The sequence below is a fragment of the Triticum aestivum genome, chromosome 5B, assembly GCF_018294505.1.
Source record: "Triticum aestivum cultivar Chinese Spring chromosome 5B, IWGSC CS RefSeq v2.1, whole genome shotgun sequence".
Lineage (NCBI taxonomy): Eukaryota > Viridiplantae > Streptophyta > Magnoliopsida > Poales > Poaceae > Triticum > Triticum aestivum.
The window spans coordinates 534,314,583-534,337,414 of NC_057807.1; the positions used below are offsets into that span (position 1 = coordinate 534,314,583).

At 48.2% G+C, this 22,832-nt stretch overlaps 2 protein-coding genes across 2 annotated transcripts; both read left to right on the plus strand.

Annotated features, from left to right (window-relative positions):
- Window positions 1-583: 583 nt before the first annotated feature.
- Window positions 584-4,224, plus strand: LOC123113003 (uncharacterized). Its single transcript, XM_044534102.1, has 2 exons — window positions 584-3,483; window positions 3,666-4,224. Exons 1-2 carry the CDS (start codon window positions 1,903-1,905, stop codon window positions 3,864-3,866), a joined length of 1,782 nt encoding a protein of 593 aa, XP_044390037.1. The 5' UTR covers window positions 584-1,902; the 3' UTR covers window positions 3,867-4,224.
- An 8,171-nt stretch (window positions 4,225-12,395) lies between these two features.
- LOC123116785 (uncharacterized) lies at window positions 12,396-16,454 on the plus strand. Its single transcript, XM_044537692.1, has one exon. The coding sequence runs from the start codon at window positions 13,164-13,166 to the stop codon at window positions 15,264-15,266; it is 2,103 nt and encodes a 700-aa protein (XP_044393627.1). The 5' UTR covers window positions 12,396-13,163; the 3' UTR covers window positions 15,267-16,454.
- Window positions 16,455-22,832: the final 6,378 nt, after the last annotated feature.

Here is a 22,832-nt window from a genome sequence, read left to right on the forward strand (position 1 = left end):
GGTGCTTGCGTTTATTCCCATTCCGTTCCACTGCGTCCTGATACCGGCCTGCGTACCTAGCTGGATGAATTAGCCAGCTAACTAGAACTGCCGGAGTGCTTGACCTCGATTATAAGTAGGATGGGAATTGTAGAGCGTGCTTCTTTCATCACCAACACTCAACAGAGCTGTTCGGGTTCGAGATTTGGATTCTCTCACTGGTGAGTGCATACTGTAGTAGGACGGGAAGAGCTAAAGGGAGGGAAGGTTTGATTGATGAGCTGCACTGGGCGTACTTGAGCATTTAGGAGTAGCACATTATGCATGAATATTACGGAGCTGCAATGGCGACGGCCTCTACTATATGATTCAGGGATGGCAAAAGGAGATAATGGAGTTATGGAGTTATTATTGACTTCAGGGGAGCCGTGTTGATGGGGATGTAAGCGGACTGCGTCCGCATGTCGGCAAACAGAAAAATCCAGCTAACATGATTATTAAAGTAACGAGAATTGGTGCAATTTTTTGCTTCACGGGCAGATGGGGACGGCGCGGCCGCGCGGACACATCTGCCTGCATCCCTAGTTCCCTACGCGTTGATGAACAGTAAGAAGACGACTTCCGACGACTTGAGTTGCTAATGGTATGGGCGTGTCTGGCCGTGAAGCCCAACGGAAAACTTAGCTTTCTCTAATCCATCCAGACCATCCAATGGTTCTTCAAGCCATCAAGACTGTCCAATTATCTGTGTGAATTGAGTGGCAGGCAGCTGCGCATCCTTTTCCTCTCCACTACCTCTCCTCTACTTCCAATAAGATGGAGATGGAGCTCTCTTCAACCGATTACTGAGTGAGAGCCGGAGACAGCAGGCAAAAGCCAGAGATGGGTACCTCAGGTGCTGCGGAATGGTGGGAGGAGTGGCAGCTGCGTGTCCTCGTCCTGGGCAGCCTCTTCGTTCAGTGGCTCCTCTTCCTCTCCGCTGCCTACCGTAAGCATGCTATCCCTTCCTGGTTCAGATCCATAATATGGCTTGCGTACCTAGGCAGCGATGCCCTGGCAATATACGCCCTTGCCATCCTTTTCGGACGCCAGAGGAGGCAGGATTGCAGCTCTGGGCAGGGCAATAGTATACTGGAGGTGGTGTGGGCGCCGGTTCTCCTGACGCACCTCGGTGGACAGGACTGTATATCTGCGTACAACATTGAAGACAACGAGCTATGGACACGGCATGTCGTCACGGCCGTGTCCCAGATCACCGTAGCCATCTACGTGTTCTGCAAATCGTGGCCAGGCGGCGACAAGAGGTTGCTGCAGGCAGCGATCTTGTTCTTTGTCCCCGGGATCCTCAAATGCATAGAGAAGCCCTGTGCTCTCAAGAGCGCTAGCATTAACAGTCTAGTCAGCCCTTGTCCGAGGAGGACCACAAACAGAGAAAGCCGGATAAACTCGCTTGAAGACTATGTGGAAGTGGCAAGGGCTTTTGTCCAGACCAACCCTCATCGTCAAGCACAAGAAAGTGATGGAGTTCACCTTCAGGCTGACACCCATGTGCCTCAAGCACAAGGAGAAGATGAAGCACTGGACCTTGAGGCCGATCATCAACCTGGAGCACAAGGAGAAGCTGCTGTGATGGATCTTGAGTCTGACAGCCACCCTCAGACATCAAGCATATGGAGAAGTTGCCTAAACCAAATAAATGTAAAAATGAGAAGCCTCGGAAACCAAGAAAGGGAACAAAGAAGCCGACTTGATGACTATAATATGGATCTCGGGGCCTATAAGCTGTTTCTGGACCTTGCATCACCGTATTCTGATCGAGTTGGTATCCTAAAATCCTTCTGGGTGCTCGAGGGAAAACAAGCATATGCTTTGTTGCAAAACAAACTATTTGGAGCATTTGATCTTCTCTACACTTAAAGAAAGATGTTCATCTTATGGGATGAAAGAAGCAAGGTAAACGTAAGTATCTTGGGGCTTCTTTCTAGCTGGTTACGGGGTTCAGCTCTGCTTCTGCCATGGGCTGCCATCGGCCTCTTCCACAATAGTCACAGTGAAGCTTATAATGCTGACGATGTCAAGGTTACATATGCCTTATTCTACTGTACAGCCGTGCTGGAGTTTTTCAGTATTTCTTTGATGAGAGAAAGTATTGCAAAGGGTCAAGTGAAATTCAATTTGGAATCTCTGCTTGCTGGCCTTATTGGTAGCCTACTAAGTGCTCCGAGTAATGAGGTACTGGAAACTAGCTTTGTAGGCCAATATACACTGGTAGGATTCTTTGCTCGCAACAAAAGGCACATCAAGAAGATGTGCATCGTGAACTTCTTCAATTGCAAAGACTTTCTTGACCAACATTGGTCCATGAAGCCCTGCAACACATCTTTTGCCATTACAGAATTGGTTCTTAAGTATGTGAAGAACGGGTGGGAAGATCAAATGAAGGATGTTGACAGTTATTGGAAGTTCAATGACCGCAGAGGCCTATGGACACTTCAGGCCAACAAGTGCGAGCAAGACCTCGGTTGCAGCATGAGGAGGCCATTCGACGAGAGCATCCTTCTCTGGCACATCGCCACAGATTTCTGCTTCTACTTCATGGGAGCATCAGCAGATCACCGGTGTGCCACTGCTCAATGTATTCAAGATGCATCTGGTGATGGCCATGGGTGTCCTGTTTGGTGTGAAAGATCTCCTCATCACAAAAGAGCCATCCGGTGCAGGGAAATGTCCAATTACATGATATATCTACTGTTTGTCAATCCTGAGATGCTACTGGCCGGCACCAGAAGACATCTTTTTATGACCGCTAATGCTGAAGTTGAGGAGATCCTCATGGATGAGAAGCCATCGCTCAAGAAGATTTTAAAGGCCAAAAGTCCATGGCTCATGGACATCCTAAAAAGAGAAAAGCAATGGCTTAAAGACATCCTGACGGAAGAAAAGCAACGGCTGAAAGACATTTTCAGTAGCGAAGATTCACTTCCATGGAAGGTTCTCAAGGGCGTGTCGAAGTGGATCCTCAGCAGCAAAGGCTCACTTTGCTGGAAGGTTAGAAACGGCCTGTCCAAAGAGATCTTCAAGGTTGAAAAGGAATGGCTTGGGAAGATTGAAAGAGAACTCGTGCAGATAATAATCTCCAGGGTGCAGCCCACAGAATGCAGAGAAGTTTCTGAATGCACAGAATTGCCTCCGGATGCAGAGATATATCCAACTACGCAATTTATCCATGATGCATGGAAGCTCGCTAAAGCGTTGTTGGATCTAGGTGATGACAACAAGATGTGGGGAGTTATTCAAGGCGTGTGGGTGGAGATGCTCTGCTTCTCTGCAAGTAGAGGCCGTGGGTACCTACATGCCAAGAGTTTGGGCACCGGTGAGGAGCTTCTCACGCATGTGTGGCTCCTGCTGTCCTGCATGGGGATGGAGACCTTGCCGGAGAGGCTGCAGAGGACGGACCTTTCAAGTGGAGAAGGAAACGCCGGTGCTACTCCGTCGACTTCACAGGTCAGCACCTGCCAGTATTAAAACCATTCTTTGAACGATGATGCTTGCGGTGATGGAGACCATTTCTATTTTGCATTTCAATTTTAGTTTTCTGTACCATCGGCATTTCAAGCTCTGTCGCTTATTTGCTTATACATGAAGTTTTGGAGATATTATAACTATGTGAATACGTGATCTACCAGATATATGGGATCCAGTATCCAGCACGCTTCAGGCGCTTAGATCACATGAAGAAGAAGCTGCAGCTGCTGGCGCATCGGCCTCTCAACCCCAAGAAATACTACCAGCTGATTAGTCTGAGAAACTATATCCTTGTATTGATTATGCATCGTGATAACCCCGTGTCTATTACCCATCTGCCGTCCGGTTCCTTTATCTCTTGATTAGCAGCAGCTGTTCCTTTCTGCAGAGTTTAATGAACTGGTCCAATTTGACGCCTAGCACTTTGTTCTTGTGCTATTAGAACTGCCAGATTACCTGTTATCTCTACAATGATGATGTCTGTACGTAGTATGCAAGATTACCTCTGATCGCTTCAGTGATCATGTCTGTATCATGGATTCTAGATTACTCCACGGACGCCTCGGTGCTAAATTCTGTAGCCTTGGTGTGATATCATTTGATTACTCGAACAATTGTTTACCCTGTTGTGTAATAATGTAAAACTACCCAAAGGCCAGAATGCTCAATATCCATGATCTACCAGATATATACATGGAGGGGATGGAAAGGAAAAATAATTGTTGCTGCTGCTGTTGCTGCTGCATTTGCCTCTTGACCCCAAGAAGTACCAGCTGAAATAATCTGGGAAAGGAAATAATCCTGTGTCTGTATCAGCAATCTGCCGTTTGATACCTTCATTTTCTTGGTATGAAGCTGCACTTTTGTGCAGAGCTTAATGCCCTACAGTCGTGTTCGTCTGTTGTTACAACTGCCAGTCGACCTCTTATACTTCTATAGCGAGCATGTCTGTAGCACCGGTCCCCCGTGTTAAAGTCTGGTAAATGTGCATCAACAAGATAGATATCTATGATCAGCATGACAGGAACTATTGGCTACAGTCCAGAAAGTATACGCCATCTAAATAAAGCTACCGATCAGTTAACGCCATCTAAATAAAGCTACAACATGCCAATGAGCATATCTAAAGCTATTCAAAATTTCAAATTTAAAAAGAGATAAAGTAGCAAAGAGCTAGCACCTGAATAGAGGAAGCGGACCGCTTCGGAACAAATAAATAGAGGAAGCGGCAGGGAAAGGAGCTGTTGTGCTGCCGGTTGGCCGGTCACACAGACTGCATCAATTTTATGTCATATATGAATTATTATTGTTTCTCCGGTTCAAATTTTATGTCATATATCAACTAGAGGGAATTATTCGTTCCCGTTGTTGGTATAATTTTGTTTCAATAGTAATATTTTCTATTTGAAAAATATTAATATTTACCGAATCTTTGTTCCTAAGAGATCTGTGAACATTTTCGAATATACATATGGACATATTTTATACACGGTGAGTATATATTTCAAGAAAAAGGTATTCCCACATGAATCATTCTTTATCTTGCAAAAATACTTTTACATGTGATGTGAACAACTTGACAAACATGCACATTACATGATAGTTTCATAGATGCCCGAACGTATCTTTTTAAAATGCACATGCAAGTATTTTTATCTGACGAGTTAACTTTTAGAATTTGTCTCAACATATTATCTGACATAGATGAACAATTTTTTTTAGCAACCATGCATAACAAGTTTCTTTAAAAGTTCGTTTGGAAATGTTTCTCGCGAGAAGCATATATAAGCACCTGTAGAGTGTTGTACGTAACATTAAGAAAGAGGTTTGATAGGGTTGAGGCTCCGGATGGCTGGTACTGGTAGGCAGTCGGTGTCATGAGTAGAGCTATTATTGACTGGTACGAGCGCAAGCCAACAAAGCTCCCAGCTCCGAGCCAAGAAGGGTACTGGCACTTGAGAGCCCAGTGGCGTCGTCGACGAACATGAAACGTTTTTATCTTTCAAAACTAATTTTACACGTGATGTAAACATTTACTTGACAAACATGGTCATTTTTCTAATACAGATGATTGTTTCATAGTAGATGCCTAACCGTATCTTCTCAAAATGGTAATGCAAATTTTTTTATCCCCATGAGTTAACTTTTAGAATTTGTCTTAACATATTTTCTAGCATAGATGAACAAGTTTGTTTTTAGCTAGCATAACATATTTTTAAAAAGGTCGTTTGCAAATGTTTCTCGCGAGAAGCTTATGTAAGCAAGTGTGGAGTGTTGTACGTAACATTAAGAAAGAAGTATACTGTGTATGATAGGGTTGAGGTTCCGGATGGCTAGTACTGGTAGGCCGGTCGGTGTCATGTGTAGAGGTATTACTGACTGGCGAGCGCAAGCCAACAAAGCTCCCAGCTCCGAGCCAAGAAGGGTATCAACTACTTGAGAGCCCAGCGGCGTCGTCGACGAACATGAGGAAGACGACTTACGACGACTTGGACCATATAGCTTTCTCCAAGCCATACAGACCACCCAAAAGCCATCCATACTGCCTTCTCACTTGAGCCTATATATGAACCCGTCGATCGAACTATCTCACTCTCACTTGAGCACCTTCCTTCTCCCGTTCTCCCTCTCCTGGTAAATTGAGTAGGTGGCTGCCGCATATTGGCATGGGACTCTCAAGTGCTGTGGCATGGTGGGAGGAGTGGCAGCTGCGCATCCTCGTCCTCATCAGCCTCTTCATCCAGTACATCCTCTTCTTTTCCGACTATGTTCGTAGGGTTCCTGTCCTACGCAGGTTGAGAGTGCTGGTGTGGATCGCATATGTAAGCAGCGATGCCGTGGCGATCTTTGCCCTTGCCACCCTCTTCAACCGCCACAGGCACACTTGTGATGAGGAGGGCAGCAACCTGGAGGTCCTTTGGGTGCCTGTCCTCCTAATCCACCTTGGTGGCCAATCAATGATATCTGCCTACAGCCTCGAAGACAACGAGCTATGGAAACGACATATAGTAACCCTTGTGTCTCAGGTCACGGTCGCGTTGTACGTCTTCTGCAGATGGTGGTCCGGCGAGAAAACGCAGCTGGCGGCAGGGGTCGTGCTCTTTATTTTTGGCGTCCTCAGATTCGCTCAGAAGCCATGGGCCCTTAGGATCGCCAGCTTCAACAGCCTCCAGTCCAGCACGGTGCCCCTGAGAAGGGGGCAAAGAGAATATACGCCTACGGAATATGTAGAAGCAGCAAAGAGGTGCGTACTGGACACGAAGGTAAATATTGAATATAAATACAATATGGATTGCATGTTCGTTGATCAGTCTGCTCCATACTCTGTTCGAATTGAAGGGTTAACATCTTTCCTGAAGCTTAAAGATAAGCATGCATACAGTGAGTTGCAGAAGGGGATATCTAATACATATGATGGCATGTACACCAGAGTTAGATCAGTTGTCACTGGACTTGGCATTAGCGAATTTTTTTTGTTTCCGCTACTAGCCTTGGCTTCTATTGTGCTGTTTGCCAAGAGCCACAAGGATGGTCAGAACGAAAAGGACATTAGGGTGACATACATCCTATTATGCTGTACCACCGTGTTGGAGCTCTTGTTTCCTTTCATGTTATTCTTATCCCTAGTAGTTCCATCTATCTATAAATTGATTCAAGATCCTGTCGAGGGGTGGCACGACATGGTTTCACAGCACAACATCATGTCCTTGTGTGTTCGCAAGAAGAAGCCCACATTCCTGATGAAGGTTGCTACCTTTGACTTTCTAAGGGAGCTGCTTAACCAACATTGGTATATTCAGAAAGTACCAATAGCCTACCAGATCACGGGTATGGTTCGCCGGCACATGGAAGTTGGTTGGAAGGAGTACATATGTGATGCTGCAAGTTACAGGAGCTTCAGTGCGCTCCGAGGTCAGTGGGCTGTAAGGATGCACCATCATCAGCTAGCTTGGAGCTTGAAGATGCCTTTCGATGAGAGCGTTCTTGTCTGGCATGTCGCCACAGACCTCTGCTTTTATCACCCTGACACATCCCCTCAATGCCGGCAAGGAGAAGCCACACAACACAGCAGGGAGATATCCAACTATATGTTCTATCTGCTTCTCATCCGTCCTGAGATGCTAATGCTTGGTGCCAAATCATATATCGTCACCTTGGCCAGCGATAAAATTGTGAAAAACAGCAAGGGACTACTCGAACCGACAGAAGAAAGTCTGGCGCGTGAGATCTTTAACTTGTCGCCCTCTGCACCTGATATGGTTTCCAATGCATGCAAGCTTGCCAAAGCGCTGATGGAGTTGGGTGGCGATGAGAGGTGGACTGTGATCCAAGGCGTGTGGGTGGAGATGCTCTGCTATTCCGCCAGCAGATGCAGGGGCTACCTGCATGCTAAGAGCTTGGGTGACGGCGGGGAATGCCTCACCTACATTTATCTCCTTTGGTCGTTCATGGGAATGGAGACACTGGCGGATAGGCATCACATGTCAGAGCCTCTTCCTTTCGATTCCCAAGGCAGACACGGTCAATCTGCAGAAGGTGACATGCCCTAGGCCATTGCCGCCCCCTGGGGAAACCATTGCTTGACAAATGGTGTTGATGCTGCCAGTGGAAGATTTTGTCTTGATTTCTTACTGGAATGTTGATTGGTGGTGTGGTGCTCATGTTCTCGAGCAGAATATAAGCATGTATGTGTCTGTATGTTTCTTGCTATAGCGTGTAGTAAGTGTAAGAATGGATTTCGTGAGACAATCATTTCAACATTTGATAATCCAACTGATGTATTAGTTTCTACCAAGCTCAAAACGTCATTGTTGTGTCTGTTCTTTAATTTCTTTTAGGTGGTGTTGCAATGTTTCCCCATCTTAAAACATAGTGCCGAATATGCAAAGGTCACAAAGATTCCTCTGAATTCAGTGGAATTTATAACTGTGTGATATACTCCCTCCGTTCGGAATTACTTGTCGTGAAAATGGATGTATCTAGAACTAAAATACGTCTAGATACATCCATTTCTGCGACAAGTAATTCCGAACGGAGGGAGTATATCAGACGTAGGGATGGAACATGTACTTGTCAACCTCAATAAATACCAGCAGTACAAGAGATTACATCTATTTATACATGAGAATATTAAGTATCGTGTTTTATTTATCCAGTGTTTATGTTACGTTATTCCATTCCTCTATTTCTTGATTGCCTGCCATCTTTGGCTATTTGCAACAGCACCTTTTGTGCAGCTTAAAGCAGTGAATTTGATATAAGGCAGGCATATATATACTCGTTTTGTTCTACCTGAGAGCTACTCCCTCTGTTCGGAATTAGTTGTCTCGAAAATGGATGTATATAAAACTAAAATACGTCTAGATACATCCATTTCTGCGACAAGTAATTCCGAACGGAGGGGGTAGTTGTGTGTGCCCTTGTGGGCCGATCAAACTGCATAACACCTACTCCTCATCACAAAAGAGCCATCTGGTGCAGGGAAATGTCCAATTACATGATATATCTACTGTTTGTCAATCCTGAGATGCTACTGGCCGGCACCAGAAGACATCTTTTTATGACCGCTAATGCTGAAGTTGAGGAGATCCTCATGGATGAGAAGCCATCACTCAAGAAGATTTTCAAGGCCAAAAATCCATGGCTCAAGGACATCCTCAAAGGAGAAAGCAATGGCTTAAAGACATCCCGACGGAAGAAAAGCAACGGCTGAAGGACATCTTCAGGAGCGAAGATTCACTTCCATGGAAGGTTCTTAAGGACATGTTGTTAGAATTAATCCGAGGCACTCCGTTGATCTACTGAGGACCAAACAATCACACGTACAACCATCATGGAGTCATGTTGAAGGTGGAGCTGGAGTCTGACAGATGACTACACTCTGTGCTGATGGAGGGGCTACGGCGTAAGTTAACGGAGAGTCGAAGCCTATTTCAGCGGGATAGCGAGAGACACGTGGATCGGACTAGGTACCAGTGGTCTGATGGAGACGTGATACTCGGCATCGGTCGGTAATGATCGGTGGTTCTCTGCAGTAGGGGTTGAGGCAGTGTGGGGCTAGCTACCCGGGAGACTCGACCAGGACAGCAGAGGCTCGACGCGGTGATAGCGGCGAGGCGTGCGGTAAGCACGGGACACATCGACAGACCAAGGCACTGGTGGTCAGACATGTGGTCAGACAAAGTTGTGCAGGGGTGCTGAAACAGTGTTGATGAGTACCAGATTTAAGTTGGTGACTGGGTCTATCAGTGCTAGTTGATGGACAAGAGTTGACCATGGAGAATCTGAGAAAGTGACGGGAAGTCTGGAATTGTCAAAAGCTGAGATAGTACATGGCCGTATATTCTGTGGTGTTCAGTGCACATGGCAAAGTGTGGATGACAAATACAGAAGGAGGCGGAGTGCTACAGTTGTGGGACATGCCAAAGACTATCCGGGAGAAAGGTGAGACAACTGCGAATTTGACTCAGGGTGAGACAGGGCGACGGTGAAACTCCTTCAAGTTTCAGACAAGCAGTCAAGAAAGAGCGATGATGTTGAGTTCAGGTAACTCTTATATGTGGCGTCCAATATGTGAATTGTTCATTTTCATGCAGACAGTGGTCGGTGTGTGATGGCGTTGAACGGATTCTCCAGAAGTTGGAAGCACAAGGTAGAGTAATGAGGAACTTAATTTTGTTCGAGTGTTGATTGTGGAGAAGACAAGAAGGGACTACAGTTGCAGGTGAAGTCACATGGAGTCTGGGAGTAGCAGCGGTGCTCATGGCGTATCTCAAGTCCAATGTACAAGGGGGTTCGATGCATGGATGAATTCAAGGTGGTGAAGAATATTCGCCAAGGTGGAGTTTGTTAGAATTGTGTCGAATATTATTGTACAAGGTAGGTTACAGTTGGACTTGGTTTGGACTATGTGTAGACAGGGTAGGAGTTGTGTCCTAATAGGACACCTGTATCCTAGGCCTCTCATATATATCGGGGGTAGACACACCATGTAACCTATGCCAACATAATATCACGGGCACGCGGGGGAGCCGGCGGCGTGTGCCGGCGCCCGGGCGGCCAGGGTGCGGTATTGTGACGGTGTCACGGGGAGGAGCGCCCGTAGTCATGCCCCGGGGATGTAGCCATATCGGTGAACCTCGTTAACAAATCTCGGTGTCGTGCCTCGTGTGATTGCTTGGTCCTCGGTAGATCAACGGAGTGCCTCGGATTAATTCTAACACGTGTCGAAGTGGATCCTCAGGAGCAAAGGCTCACTTTGCTGGAAGGTTAGCAACGGCCTGTCCAAGGAGATCCTCAAGGCCGAAAAGGAATGGCTTGAGAAGATCGAAGGAGAACTTGTGCAAATAATGCAGAGATATATCCAACTACAGAGAAGTTTCTGAATGCACAGAATTGTCGCCTAGTGCAGAGATATATCCAACTACACAGTTTATCCATGATGCATGGAAGCGTTGTTGGATCTAGGTGATGAGAACACGATGTGGGGGGTCATTGAAGGCGTGTGGGCGGAGATGCTCTGCTTCTCTGCAAGTAGATGCCATGGGTGCCTACATGCCAAGAGTTTGGGCACCGGTGGGGAGCTGCTCACGTATGTGTGTGGGGATAGAGACTTTGCTTAAGAGGCTGCAGAGGACAGAACTTTCAAGTGGAGAAGGAAATGCTGGTGTCACTCCGACGACTTCCCAAGTCAGCACCGCCACTAGGAAAGCCATTGTTTGAACGATGATGCTTATAGTTATGGAGACATTTGTACTCTGCATTTCAGTATTATAGTGTGTTTTTGGGTCAGCATTTGAATCTTTAGTTTCCTATCCATGGAATCCAGTATCCAACACGCTTCAGAAGCTTCAGACCTCATGAAGAAGAAGAAGTTGCAGCTGTGGGCGCATCTACCTCTCAACCCCAGGAAATATTAACAACTGATTAGTCTGAGAAATTATTATCTCTATTGATTATGCTCTGAAGCAATCCCTGCCGACTGCCTTCCGTTGATTCCTTCATTTCTTGATCTGCAGCTGCTGCTCCTTTGTCCGGTTTGATGCCTAGCAGTCTGTTTGTGTGCTCTTAGAAGTGCCAGATTACTTCTTATCTCTACAATGATCATGACTTTAGTACGGATGCTGCATGCTAATTCTGCAGCATGTTTGCAAGAGCGGATTTGGTGTGGTGATAGTCACGTGAACCACTGTTTACCGTGTTGAATGTTGATGTAATCAAATTTATTATCACCGAATGTCAGAAATCGTAGTGTTGTTATTCTTCCTCAATACTCTTGATTGCATTGCTTTGTGCATGTGTAATCTACCATCTGATACATATGGGAGGGGATGGAAAGAAGCTGCTGCTGCTGCTGGTGGTGTATCTACCTACCTCTCGACCACAGGGAATACTAGCTGAATAATCTGAGAAAGTAAATAATCTTTGTGTCTGCGTTAGCAGTGTGCCGTTTGATCCTTCCGTGTCTTGGTTGCAGTTGAACTTTGTGCAGAGCTTAATGATGCTCCGAAAGTAGTGTGAGAGTTTTACCTTAGTGTGACTAGTTATATCTACGAACAATTACAAGTAAAAAAAAAAATCAAGGGATAAATAATGGCGCTTTTTTTTATCTGTTTCTTGTTTTTTTCTACGAAATTGATTGCTTCTACTTGACGACCCTGCCTGCTAGCAATAATCTGGAATGATTTTTTAGGTGAATGCATCGTCATCTCAGTCAAAGCATGCAAGGCACTAACAGTGATACATACATCGCACTAAAAACAAAAATCGTTGCCCATACTGGGCTTCTCATGCCCAGTCGGCCAGGCCCATCTGCCCGGCCCAACACCAATTACAGCTACAGAATGGCCCGCCGTCAGTCAACCAACTCTTTCCTCTGCTCTGGTCCTGAGATGAGTCGAGCAGCGCAGCGCAGCGCCGGAGTTCGCGCCGTGGCCGCACGCCCCGTAAGCCGCAGGGATCCAGGCCGACGCCCGCCATTCCTCGTTGGCCGTATGTGCGGCGGCCCGGCGACGAGCAACCTCAACGGCGCGAGACTCAAGGTGGCGGCGACAGCGAGGAACTGCGCGCGTGGTCGCGCGAAGGGAGATGGCCTCGTCATCGTCAGCCTCCTGCCGGGAAACGCCGTATGACCGGCGTCCACTCCTCCATCAGGTGCCGGAAGCGCCACGCCACCAGGTTGAGGTCAGCAGCTTTTGCCTGCAGCTTGCACGCCAGGTGCTCGTGTTTATTCCCGTCCGTTCCACTGCGTCCTAGTCCTAACATGCTTGCTTGACCCTGCGATGTGAGACAGAGTCACAAAGAAGTGGGCCTGTAAAAGTGTTGCACAATCCAGTCCCGACCCGGGGCGTGGTGGAAAGTGAAAAGAAGAGAGGCGATCAAGTAAAATCATGGGTCCGATTCCTATAGGAAAGCAAAAGATGGAGAGGAGGGCATCAATTTGTTTCACAAACACGGGAGGAATGTAGTCATACTAATCAATTGCCTCCAGCACGCAAGGCACATCAACATCAAAAAGCAGCATACATCGCACCCCATTCCATTGGTAAGCTCTAGCCTTGATTAGGGAATGATTTTCATGCCTCACCTGTGACCCCCAGAGAAATAGTAGAAAATAACCGCCGACCTCGAGGGGACGAGGAAGCGAAGGCACTGCATGCATGAGTCTCTCAGGTGCTGTGGAATGGTGGGAGGAGTGGCAGCTGCGCATCCTCGTCTTGGGCAGCCTCTTCCTCCAGTGGCTCCTCCTTATTTTGTCTGCCGTGCGTAAGCTTGCTATCCCTTCCTGGTTCAGGTCCCTAATATGGCTTGCATACCTAGGCAGCGATGCTCTAGCCATATACGCCATGGCTACCCTCTTTAGCCGCCAGATGAAGCAGGATCATGGTTCTGTCCACAGCAATAGCGTCCTGGAAGTAGTTTGGGCTCCCATTCTCCTGATGCACCTCGGTGGTCAGGATGGTATAACCGCTTACAACATCGAAGACAACGAGCTGTGGACGAGGCACGTCCTCACTGCCATCACCCAGATCACTGTGGCCATCTATGTGTTCTGCAAATCATGGCCAGGCGACGACAAGAGGCTGTTGCAGGCATCAATCTTGCTCTTTGTCCCGGGGATCCTCAAATGCCTAGAGAAGCCTTGGGCGCTCAAGAGCGCTAGCTTCAATAGCCTAGCCAGCGTATCCGAGCCTTATAGCCATCTAAAGAGGATGTCGCGTCCATATGCATTTTTTGAGATGCTCATCGATAAGCAACCAATGATGATGCGCAAGTTGATTGATTTTAACTTTCCAGAGTGGGTGAGCCCATCTGCTCTCCGTTTGATGATCAGAAAGAAGATTCGCAAGGACATTAGGCTTGAAGACTATGTGCGACAAGCAAGGGATTATGTCCTGGGCAATTGTCATCCTCAAGCTATAGGAAGAGACGCCACAATTGACCTTGAGCATAACCATACTCCTCAAGTGCAAGGAGAAGAGGATACAGCTGAGCCCAACCATGTTCCTCAAGCCCGAGTATTAAGTGATGAAGAAAAGCGCAGAATCCGTAAAAGGATATTGGGCTCTGAGGCCCGTAAGTTATTTGTAGACCTTGCATCATCATATCGTGATCGGCTAAATATCCTGGAAACTTTCCTGTTGCATGATGCTAATATGGCATATGAATCATTGCAAGAAGGGCTATCCGAGACCTTTGGTCTTCTCTACACAAAAGCAAAGATGGCACACATCAGAGAAATTACACTGGTGCAAATTTGTTCTTCTTACGTACGGGAAGCAACTACGTACCTGTCATTTGCAGCTATCGGACTCTTCCACAAGAGTCACAGAGAAGCTTACAATGTTAATGATGTCAAGGTTACATATGCCTTGTTGTGTTGTACTGCTGTGCTGGAGTTATTTTCCCAGTTTGCAGATAGGATTAAGCTGACATCTTCTGGCATGGTTGCCCAATATAGCCTTGTAGGTTTCTTTGCCCGCAACAAAAGGCATAGCAAGAAGACGCGGATCCTTAGTTCCTTCAAGTGCAAGGACTTTCTTGACCAGCGTTGGTGCATGAAGTCATGCCCCTCATCTTCCAGAATTACAGAGTTGGTTCTTGGACATGTGAAAGGTTGGTGGAAGGAACACATATTAGATGCTGCCAGTTACAGGAGGTTCAATGATCACAGGGGCCAATGGACTATTCAGCATACAGGATGCTACCAAGATCTGGCATGGAGTGTAAACAAGCCATTTGATGAGAGTGTCCTTCTGTGGCACATCGCAACAGACCTGTGCTTTTTCCAAAACGGTGTTCAATCAGTTAGTCAGGAAAAGGCCACAGGGTGCAGAGAAATTTCCAACTACATGATGTACCTATTGTTTGTCAATCCTGAGATGCTATTGCCCGGCACGAGGCGAAATCTGTTCTTGGAAGCTAATGCTGAACTGGAGGAGATCCTCGAGGATGATAAGGCATTACTCAAGGCCATCCTCAATGACGACAAGCCATCGCTCATGGAGATCCTCAAGGGAAAGAAGCCATTGCCTCAGTTCCTGAAGGGAAAAGGGCCATCACCTGAGGAGATTGAAAGAAGATTTATGGGCAGAATAATCGCCAAGTTGGAGTCCTTGAAATGCAGAGAAACAGATCCAGGATGCATAGAATCGCCGACGGTTGAAAGCAGTGTCCAGCTGCACAAGAAGGTTTTATCCAGGATGCCTGGAAGATTTCTAAAGTTTTGTTGGCTTTGGATGATAAGAAGATGTGGGAAGTGATTGAAGGTGTGTGGGTGGAGATGCTCTGCTTCTCTGCCAGTAGGTGCCGAGGGTTCCTGCACGCCAAGAGTATGGGCACCGGCATAGAGTTACTCACTTATATCTGGTTCCTTTTGTCACGCATGGGGATGGAGACCTTGCCGGAGAGGCTGCAGAGGACGGAGCTTTCAATTGGAGAAGGATATGCCGGCACCACTCCATCGACTTCCCAGGTCAGCACCACCACTGAGAAACCATCTTTTGAAAAATGATGCTTATGGAGACCATTTCTACTTCTACATTTCCATCTCAGTTGCATATTTGCTTACCCGTGGAAGCTTTTGTTGTTCATTGTGATGTGTTGTTTACCAGTGTAGTTTTGCTGGTGTTAGTGTTCTTCATTGATGCCAACAAGGTTGGAGATATGTTATAACTATGTGAATATGTGATCTACCAGATATATGGATTCCAATATCCAACACGCTTCAGACGCTCGAAGCCTCATGGAGAAGCTGCTGGCGCATCTACCTCTCAACCCCAAGAAATCCTACAAGCTGATTAATCTGAGAAATTACTATATCTGTATCGATTATGCATGGAGATAATCTCATGTCTGTATTACTTGTATGCGGTTTGGTTCCATCTTTTCTTGATTTGCAGCAGCTACTCCTTTGTGCGGAGCTTGATGCACTTGTCCAGTTTGATGCGTAGCAGTCTGTTCTTGTATGGTTGGAACTGTCAGATTACCCTCTTATCCTTATCCCCAGAGTGTTCATGCCTGTAATATGGATGCTACATGTTGAACTCTGTAGCATGTTTGTAAGAGTGGATTTGGTGTGATAGTCATTGGAACAATCGCTTACCCTATTGATGTGATTACCTGTCTTACTGCCCAAAGTTCAGAACTGCAGTGTTTTTTTATTTTTAGGGGAACTGCAGTGCTGTTAATTTTTTTCTTTTTTACAATAGTGCTGTTATTCTTCCTCAATATCCACTACTGTAACTCTCTGTGATGTACCAGATGCATGGGAGGAGATGGGAAAAAGCTGCTGAAGCTGCTGGTGGTGGTGGTGTATCGTCTACCTCTTGACCCCAAGGAATACCAGCTGAATAATCCAAGTAAGGAAATAATCGTGTCTCTGCATCAAAAATCTGCCGTTTGATTCCTTCATTTCTTGGTTTGCAGCTGCACCTTGTGCAGAGCTTAACGATGCCCCGGCAGTATAAGAGATTTACCTTGTGTGAGTAATTATATCTAGGAATAAATCGATGGTGTTTTTTTTTATCTCGCGCTTTTGTTACGCTGTTCCATTACTCTGTTCCGAAAGAAGTCCACATAACCCCCTCAGATTTCAGAAATCGGCCACTTAACCCCCTCAACTCTAAAACCGGGTATTTGCCCCCCTGATGTTTAGAAAACCAGACATAACACCCCCTGGTAGCTTTGGAGGTGGTTTTGAGAGCGGTTTTATCCACCAGGCCTGCAACCACATGATTTCTCGTGGAGTGCCGATCGACACTCACGCCACCGTTTCGGCCGTGCTTCCTTGCCATCAGTATCCACTTTGCCACTAGATGCTGCTACTCGCCCTCACTCGCATCTCAACGTTGATTTATATCTCCACACGAGACCAGTTGCAGTTGGTCGCCTCCATGCTACCACACGCACATGCTGTATGCGGCCGTTGGTGCCATATCCGTTTTCACATTGCAGGCTCAGGGCATCTCCAGCCGTTGGCCCCCCAGGAGGGCCAAAAAATCGCCCCCTGGGGGCGCACCGGCGCTAACGGCGCACTGGGGGCGTGATGCCCCCCAGTCGCGGCGCCCACGGTATTTCAAAAAATTCGAAAACGGCACAAACACGGCGCAAACACGACATAAACATAACAAACTTCGGCGAGTTCGTTCAAACAGAAACATATTTTACAAAAAAAAAACCCGGCGGGCTAATCCCGCCGTCTCCCTCGCCGCCCGCCTCGCCGCCCGCGCGTCTACATGCCGAGGAGGCTGTAGAACCGCGTGTAGTCGCCGTCGTCGTCGTCGTCGTCGTCGTCGTTGTCGTCGTCGCCGCTGCCGGCCCCGCCTCCGCCGTCCCTGCTGCACCCCTCCCCCGGTTGGCGCGGCGGGTTGGAAGGCCCGGCGACGTCGTCGTCGTCGTCGCTGTCGAGGATCACGACGCCGTGCTCGTCCTCGCGCCCGCGCTTGCGGGCGGCGATTTCCTCCAAGGCCCGGCACTGCCGGACCGTCTCCTCGCGGAGGTAGTCCTCCCGCGCCCACCGCATGGCGTCCTCGTCGGAGAAGCCGCGCCGGGCTATCTCCTCGTACTCCGCGGGGAGGCCGGGCTCCTTCTTGGGCTCGACGAGGCCGGGCTCCGGCTTGGGCTCGACGAGGACAAAGCGGCCGGCGGGGCTCCGGCTTGACGGGGCGCCGATACGAACGCCGGAGCTCCGGGTGCGCGCGGCCACAGGCGTGTCCTGGGGCTCCGGCTTGACGGGGCGGAGGCAGGGCGAGCCGCCGGACGAAGAGGAGGACCCGCCGGTCTCCATGCGCCTCGGGGTCCAGGAACTTCCCCGGCGGCGTGAAAAGGAGGGGGGTTGGGTACTCCAGGCGCGGCGTGTTGCCGCCCTCGATGTACTCGAGGACGGCGTCAAGCGTGCGCCCTGGCACGCCCCACCATCGACGCCGGCCGGCGGAGTTCTGCCTGCCGGAGGGCACGACGCCGTTGGTGGCCTCGAGCTGCTGGGCGTGACGGCGACGGAAGTAGGGCTCCCATAGCGAGCTGTCGGGGGCGTACCGCGGCGAGTCCCTCGCCGCAGGAGGCAGATTTGACCTGATGCGGGCGATCTCCTTGCAAAGCACCACGCCGGAGGGCACCGGGGGCACCGGCACGCCGCCGGCGCTGATCCTCCACGCCCCCGGCACCCGCATGTCCGGCGGGACCGGGTACTCGGCCTCGTAGAGGAGGCGAGCCTCGTCTTCATGAAGATGGCGGCGGCCGAAGCCGTTCGCCGCCGCGCCGTCGCCTGGGAAACGCTCGGCCATTGGAGGAGAGGAGAGGGAGGAAGGAGCGACTGCGGAGGGAAGGAACGACGGCGGAGTTGGAGTGAGCGGCCGAGTGCGCCGGGGCGCGGCATATATAGGCCGACGCGACGCACACACGCGTGGCACCGTGCGTACGCGTGGCGGGCGAGGCGAGGGCGAGGGGACGCGCGTCGTCCGGCTTCACTGCGCCGCCCGTGAGCATCAATGGCGCAGGCTGACCGGCGCGCGCAGCGCGGCAGCTTTGGCATTGATTCGCCGCGGGAAACGAGGCGATGAGGACGACGAAGGGGCGAGAAACAAACTAGTCGCTGACGCGCCGGGCCCGCGGTTTCTTCGCGCCAAAAAACTTCGCCAGGCGCCCCCGAGCGCCCTCCAGCGCGCCGGGCCCGCGGTTTCTTCGCGCCAAAAAACTTCGCCAGGCGCCCCCGAGCGCCCTCCAGCGCGCCGGGTTCGGGCTGGGTCCGCCGGCGCTGTTTTCGGCCCAAGCCGGCGAAAATCGGGCTCCTGGGGCGCGACTGGGCCGTTTATTCGGCGCCGGCGCGAAAAAAACGCCTGGGGAGGCCTTCTTGGGGGCGCGGCTGGAGATGCCCTCAGCTCCAGCTCCATGCAGCCAAGCACTTCCGACGTCAACGAAGCATGCTGACGGTTTCGCTCAATCCTTGCTACGACTCTGCTATGTGGCTAGCTTTATCTATCCCAATTAATTAACACATATGCATGCACAATAGAGCCGGCTGATTGATCATGCACCCGGCCGGAAGGCAACACACACACGCGTACACAAGGTTCTTATCAATCTTTGCTTTGTCCGATTCAGTACTACTCCTAATAGCAACGAACGTATAACTCAAAATGATCGGATCGCCACAAGCAGTGCCAGTTTCGGACAAGCCTTCGCGTTCTCACCATGAACAACTCCAACCACTGCTCGCCCATGCTGCCAACGACAGAAGAAGCAGCAGGAGCAGCACCATCAGGCAGTACGAGTCGCATCGTCAACAGTTAGGCCCTATGTGCACCTTAGCTTTTTCCTTCTGTAGGTCTGTTTACTCGTGCCACATTGCAAAACTGCTAGTGAAACCGCTTATAACAATGTGTGGGGGTGTTTTGTCTGGTTTTCTAAACATCAGGGGATTAAATACCCGGTTTTAGAGTTGAGGGGGTTAAGTGGCCGATTTGTGAAATTTGAGGGGGTTACGTGGACTTCTTTCCTCTGTTCCTTGGTTGCCTGTCGGGTTTGGCTACTGGCAGCAGCTCTTCTTCTTGTGAAGCTTCATGCAGTTCATTAGATATGTAGCAGCCATATATACTTGATTAGTTCTTCTTTTCTTTGCGGGTTCTACTTGATTAGTAGTTCTACTTTACTATTTCTACCTGAGCTATACAATTACAGTGATAAAAACATCGATTTACACACACCCAGAAAAAAAGAACATTGTTGCCCCCACTGGGCTTCTCATGGCCAGTCGGTCAGGCCCATCTGATCGGCCCTACACCAATTACAGCCATTAGTTAACGAGTAACCCATTTCTACCACTCAAACAAAGAAGTTAACCCATTCCTGATTCTCAAAAAAAAAAAGTTAAACCATTCCCGATTCTCAAAAAAAAAAAAACAGTTAACCCATTCCTTCCCTGAGATGAGTTCCCGCCGCGGCCGCGCGCCCGTAAGCAGGACCCAGCCAGGCGCTCGCCATTCCTCTTCGGCCGTGCGGGGGCGGTGGCCTGGTGACGAGCAACCTCAGGTGCGGGGGACGCGAGGCGCCAGCCGACGGCGCAAGACTCAGGACGGCGAGGAGGGCGCGGAGGGAGATGGCCTCGTGGACGTCCTTCCGGGTAACGGCGTCTGCCGGGTGCACTGCGTCTCAAGGCATGACCCTGACCCTCCGTCTGCCGGAAGCACCACGCCACCAGGTTCAGGTCAGCAGCTTTCGCTTGCTTGCACGACAGGTGCTCGTGCTTATTCCCATCCGTTCCATTGTTTCCTGGCTCTAGTAGCTATAGTTACCGGTCACTGACAGAGCACGGATGCCGTGTTTGGTGGCATCACGATGCGCCGGAAATCATCATCAGTGACGGCCATTTCATTGATGCGCACACTATAGTGCGTCAAGTGCCGTCCAGAAACAACATTATATATCAGGCATCATCTGAAGAAAGTGACAAGATGGAAAATAGACGGTGTTTAGAACTCGTCCACTTAGAGTCAAGGTACACGAGCACGGCACGAATACTTGTTAATTGCCTCCAAGACTCATGAGTCAAGATACAACACCATCAAAAGCAACAGTGCACTCCATCCCACCTCCTTTTCTAAAATAAATAAATGGATATATAACCTAGCTAGCCTTCATTAGGGAATGCCAATAACTCCTGACCTCGAGCGGGAGAGGAAGCAAACACATTGCATTCATGAGGCCCTCGAGTGCCGTGAAATGGTGGGAGGAGTGGCAGCTACGCATCCTCGTCCTGGCCACCCTCTTCATCCTGAATATGTGCGTCGAGTTCCTGGCCTACGTAGGTTCAGAGTGCTGGTGTGGATCGTGTAAATAAAATTGTATTTTTTAAATTTATGAACAATTTTGAAAAGCACCTGTGATTTTTGTAATTTTCAAAAAAAAAACACAAATAGTTTTTTGAAATTTCGAATAATATTTAAAATTTTGACCTTATAAACAATATTTCAACATATTGAACATTGTTTTTGAATAGGGACTGTTCGCCTATTTACATAAAAAAACTAACCCATTCCTTCCTCTTCTCTGCTCCTGAGATGTTTCTCAAGAAAGAAAGAAAGAAAAAACTTGATGAGTCGAGCAGCGCAGCGCCGGAGTTGTCACCGTGGTCGCGCGCTCGTGAGCAGGGGGAGCCGTACGGTCACTCGTCGTCCGTGCGTGCGGTGGCCTGAAGACGAGCAACCTCAGATGCGGGGGGCACGAGGAGCCAGCCGCCCGGCATGGCGACGGCAGGGGGTTGCGCGCGTGGTCGCGTGCAGGGAGGTGGCCTCGTCAACATCCAGCTGGGCAACGACGTGTTCCGGTTGAACCGCGTACCGCGGCGTGGCCGGCTCCCTCTCCTCCGTCAGAACTCAGAAGCAAGCAAGGCACCGGGTTCAGGTCAGCAGCTCTTGCCTGCTTGCACGCCAGGTGCTTGTGCTTATTCCCGTACGTTTCCCCTGCGTTATACTAGTTGCTCGAGTAGCTATAGCTTGATAGCTTATACTAGCTTATCCCTGCGCGGCGGCACGCCGTGCCTATCGATACCGTGTGACTATATGGATTGTATTTATTTTTTATAATAAGTGCTACTACTTTAAGATGACTGATTATTGTATGTAAAATAGTGGATGTAGGAAATAAGATGAAACGAAGCAAATTTATTGCCATCATGCATCTTGCATATTAGGCTGGTCACAATGGGCAAGAACATAAGGTAGTAACCTACACACTTCCCTAGACTATGTTACTACCTCCATAGTGGGTAGGAACATCTATGTAGTGTCATGTAACGATGTATTTATTAGGTTATAGACTCATTGTTTCTTGGAGTGTGTGATGTTCCGGTAACTTAGCTAGTTACCACAAGCACCTCTCTCTTCATTAAATATGTGCCACATAAGCAAAGTTGTATTGGAGTGTGTGATGTTACTCTTAAGTTCCTCCCCGTTGTGACCAGCCTTACTAAACAGATCAATATGCTATGTGTATATGCCTTTTTTTATTGTGTGTGATGGAAAATAAGAGTTTCATGAGCATACGATATGTGATCATAATTTTGTAGTCACAAAAGCATAAGGCATGCATAGGAACAATTTGGAAGGGATACATTTATTATCACCGTGAGTGCTACATCTTGCAAGATGGTAAGTACACATTGCCATTTTTTTGAAGCAGAACTGAACATTACATTCATTTGTAGCTTATATCATTCCAGTGGAACCTCCCGCAGGATTAGTACCTGCGATGAAGTGATACAAAGTCTTTGCAAAATGCTGCATGTGACCCAGGTGCATAGCGCTGTTGTATCCAACAATGTATTTGAACAAATAAAAGAGGCAGCAATATTACATGCATTTGGTTCAAAATTGACTATCGTGGCTCTGCCAGTACACAAAAAGGTGAGTGAAAGTAGAAATAAATTTCTCAATCAATCATATGTCCCCTCTTCCCTCCCATATATTCTTCTCTTTTGTGTTGTTAGATAATGATTTTCATGGGAATGTTTCATTGCAAGATTTCATATGCAGAGTTCCATTTGTTAAAATAGTAGATCAAATAAGGTCATATTGATTGGTATCAAGGACTAAAGGAAAATATCAAAGAATGAACTAATACATGGCAACATAAGTAGTATTAATTAAATGGATATTTCTTCAATTTACATAACAATTTTTTAAATGGAAGCAAACCTTTTTGGTCTAGTGTATATTCTAGTCATAACTTTGGTAACCACCTCGTAAATTTTTAGAATAGTATGACACGTCGAAATCATACTCCATGCTATGTCGAATGATAACATTCATTTCTTTCAACAATCGATTGTGGTG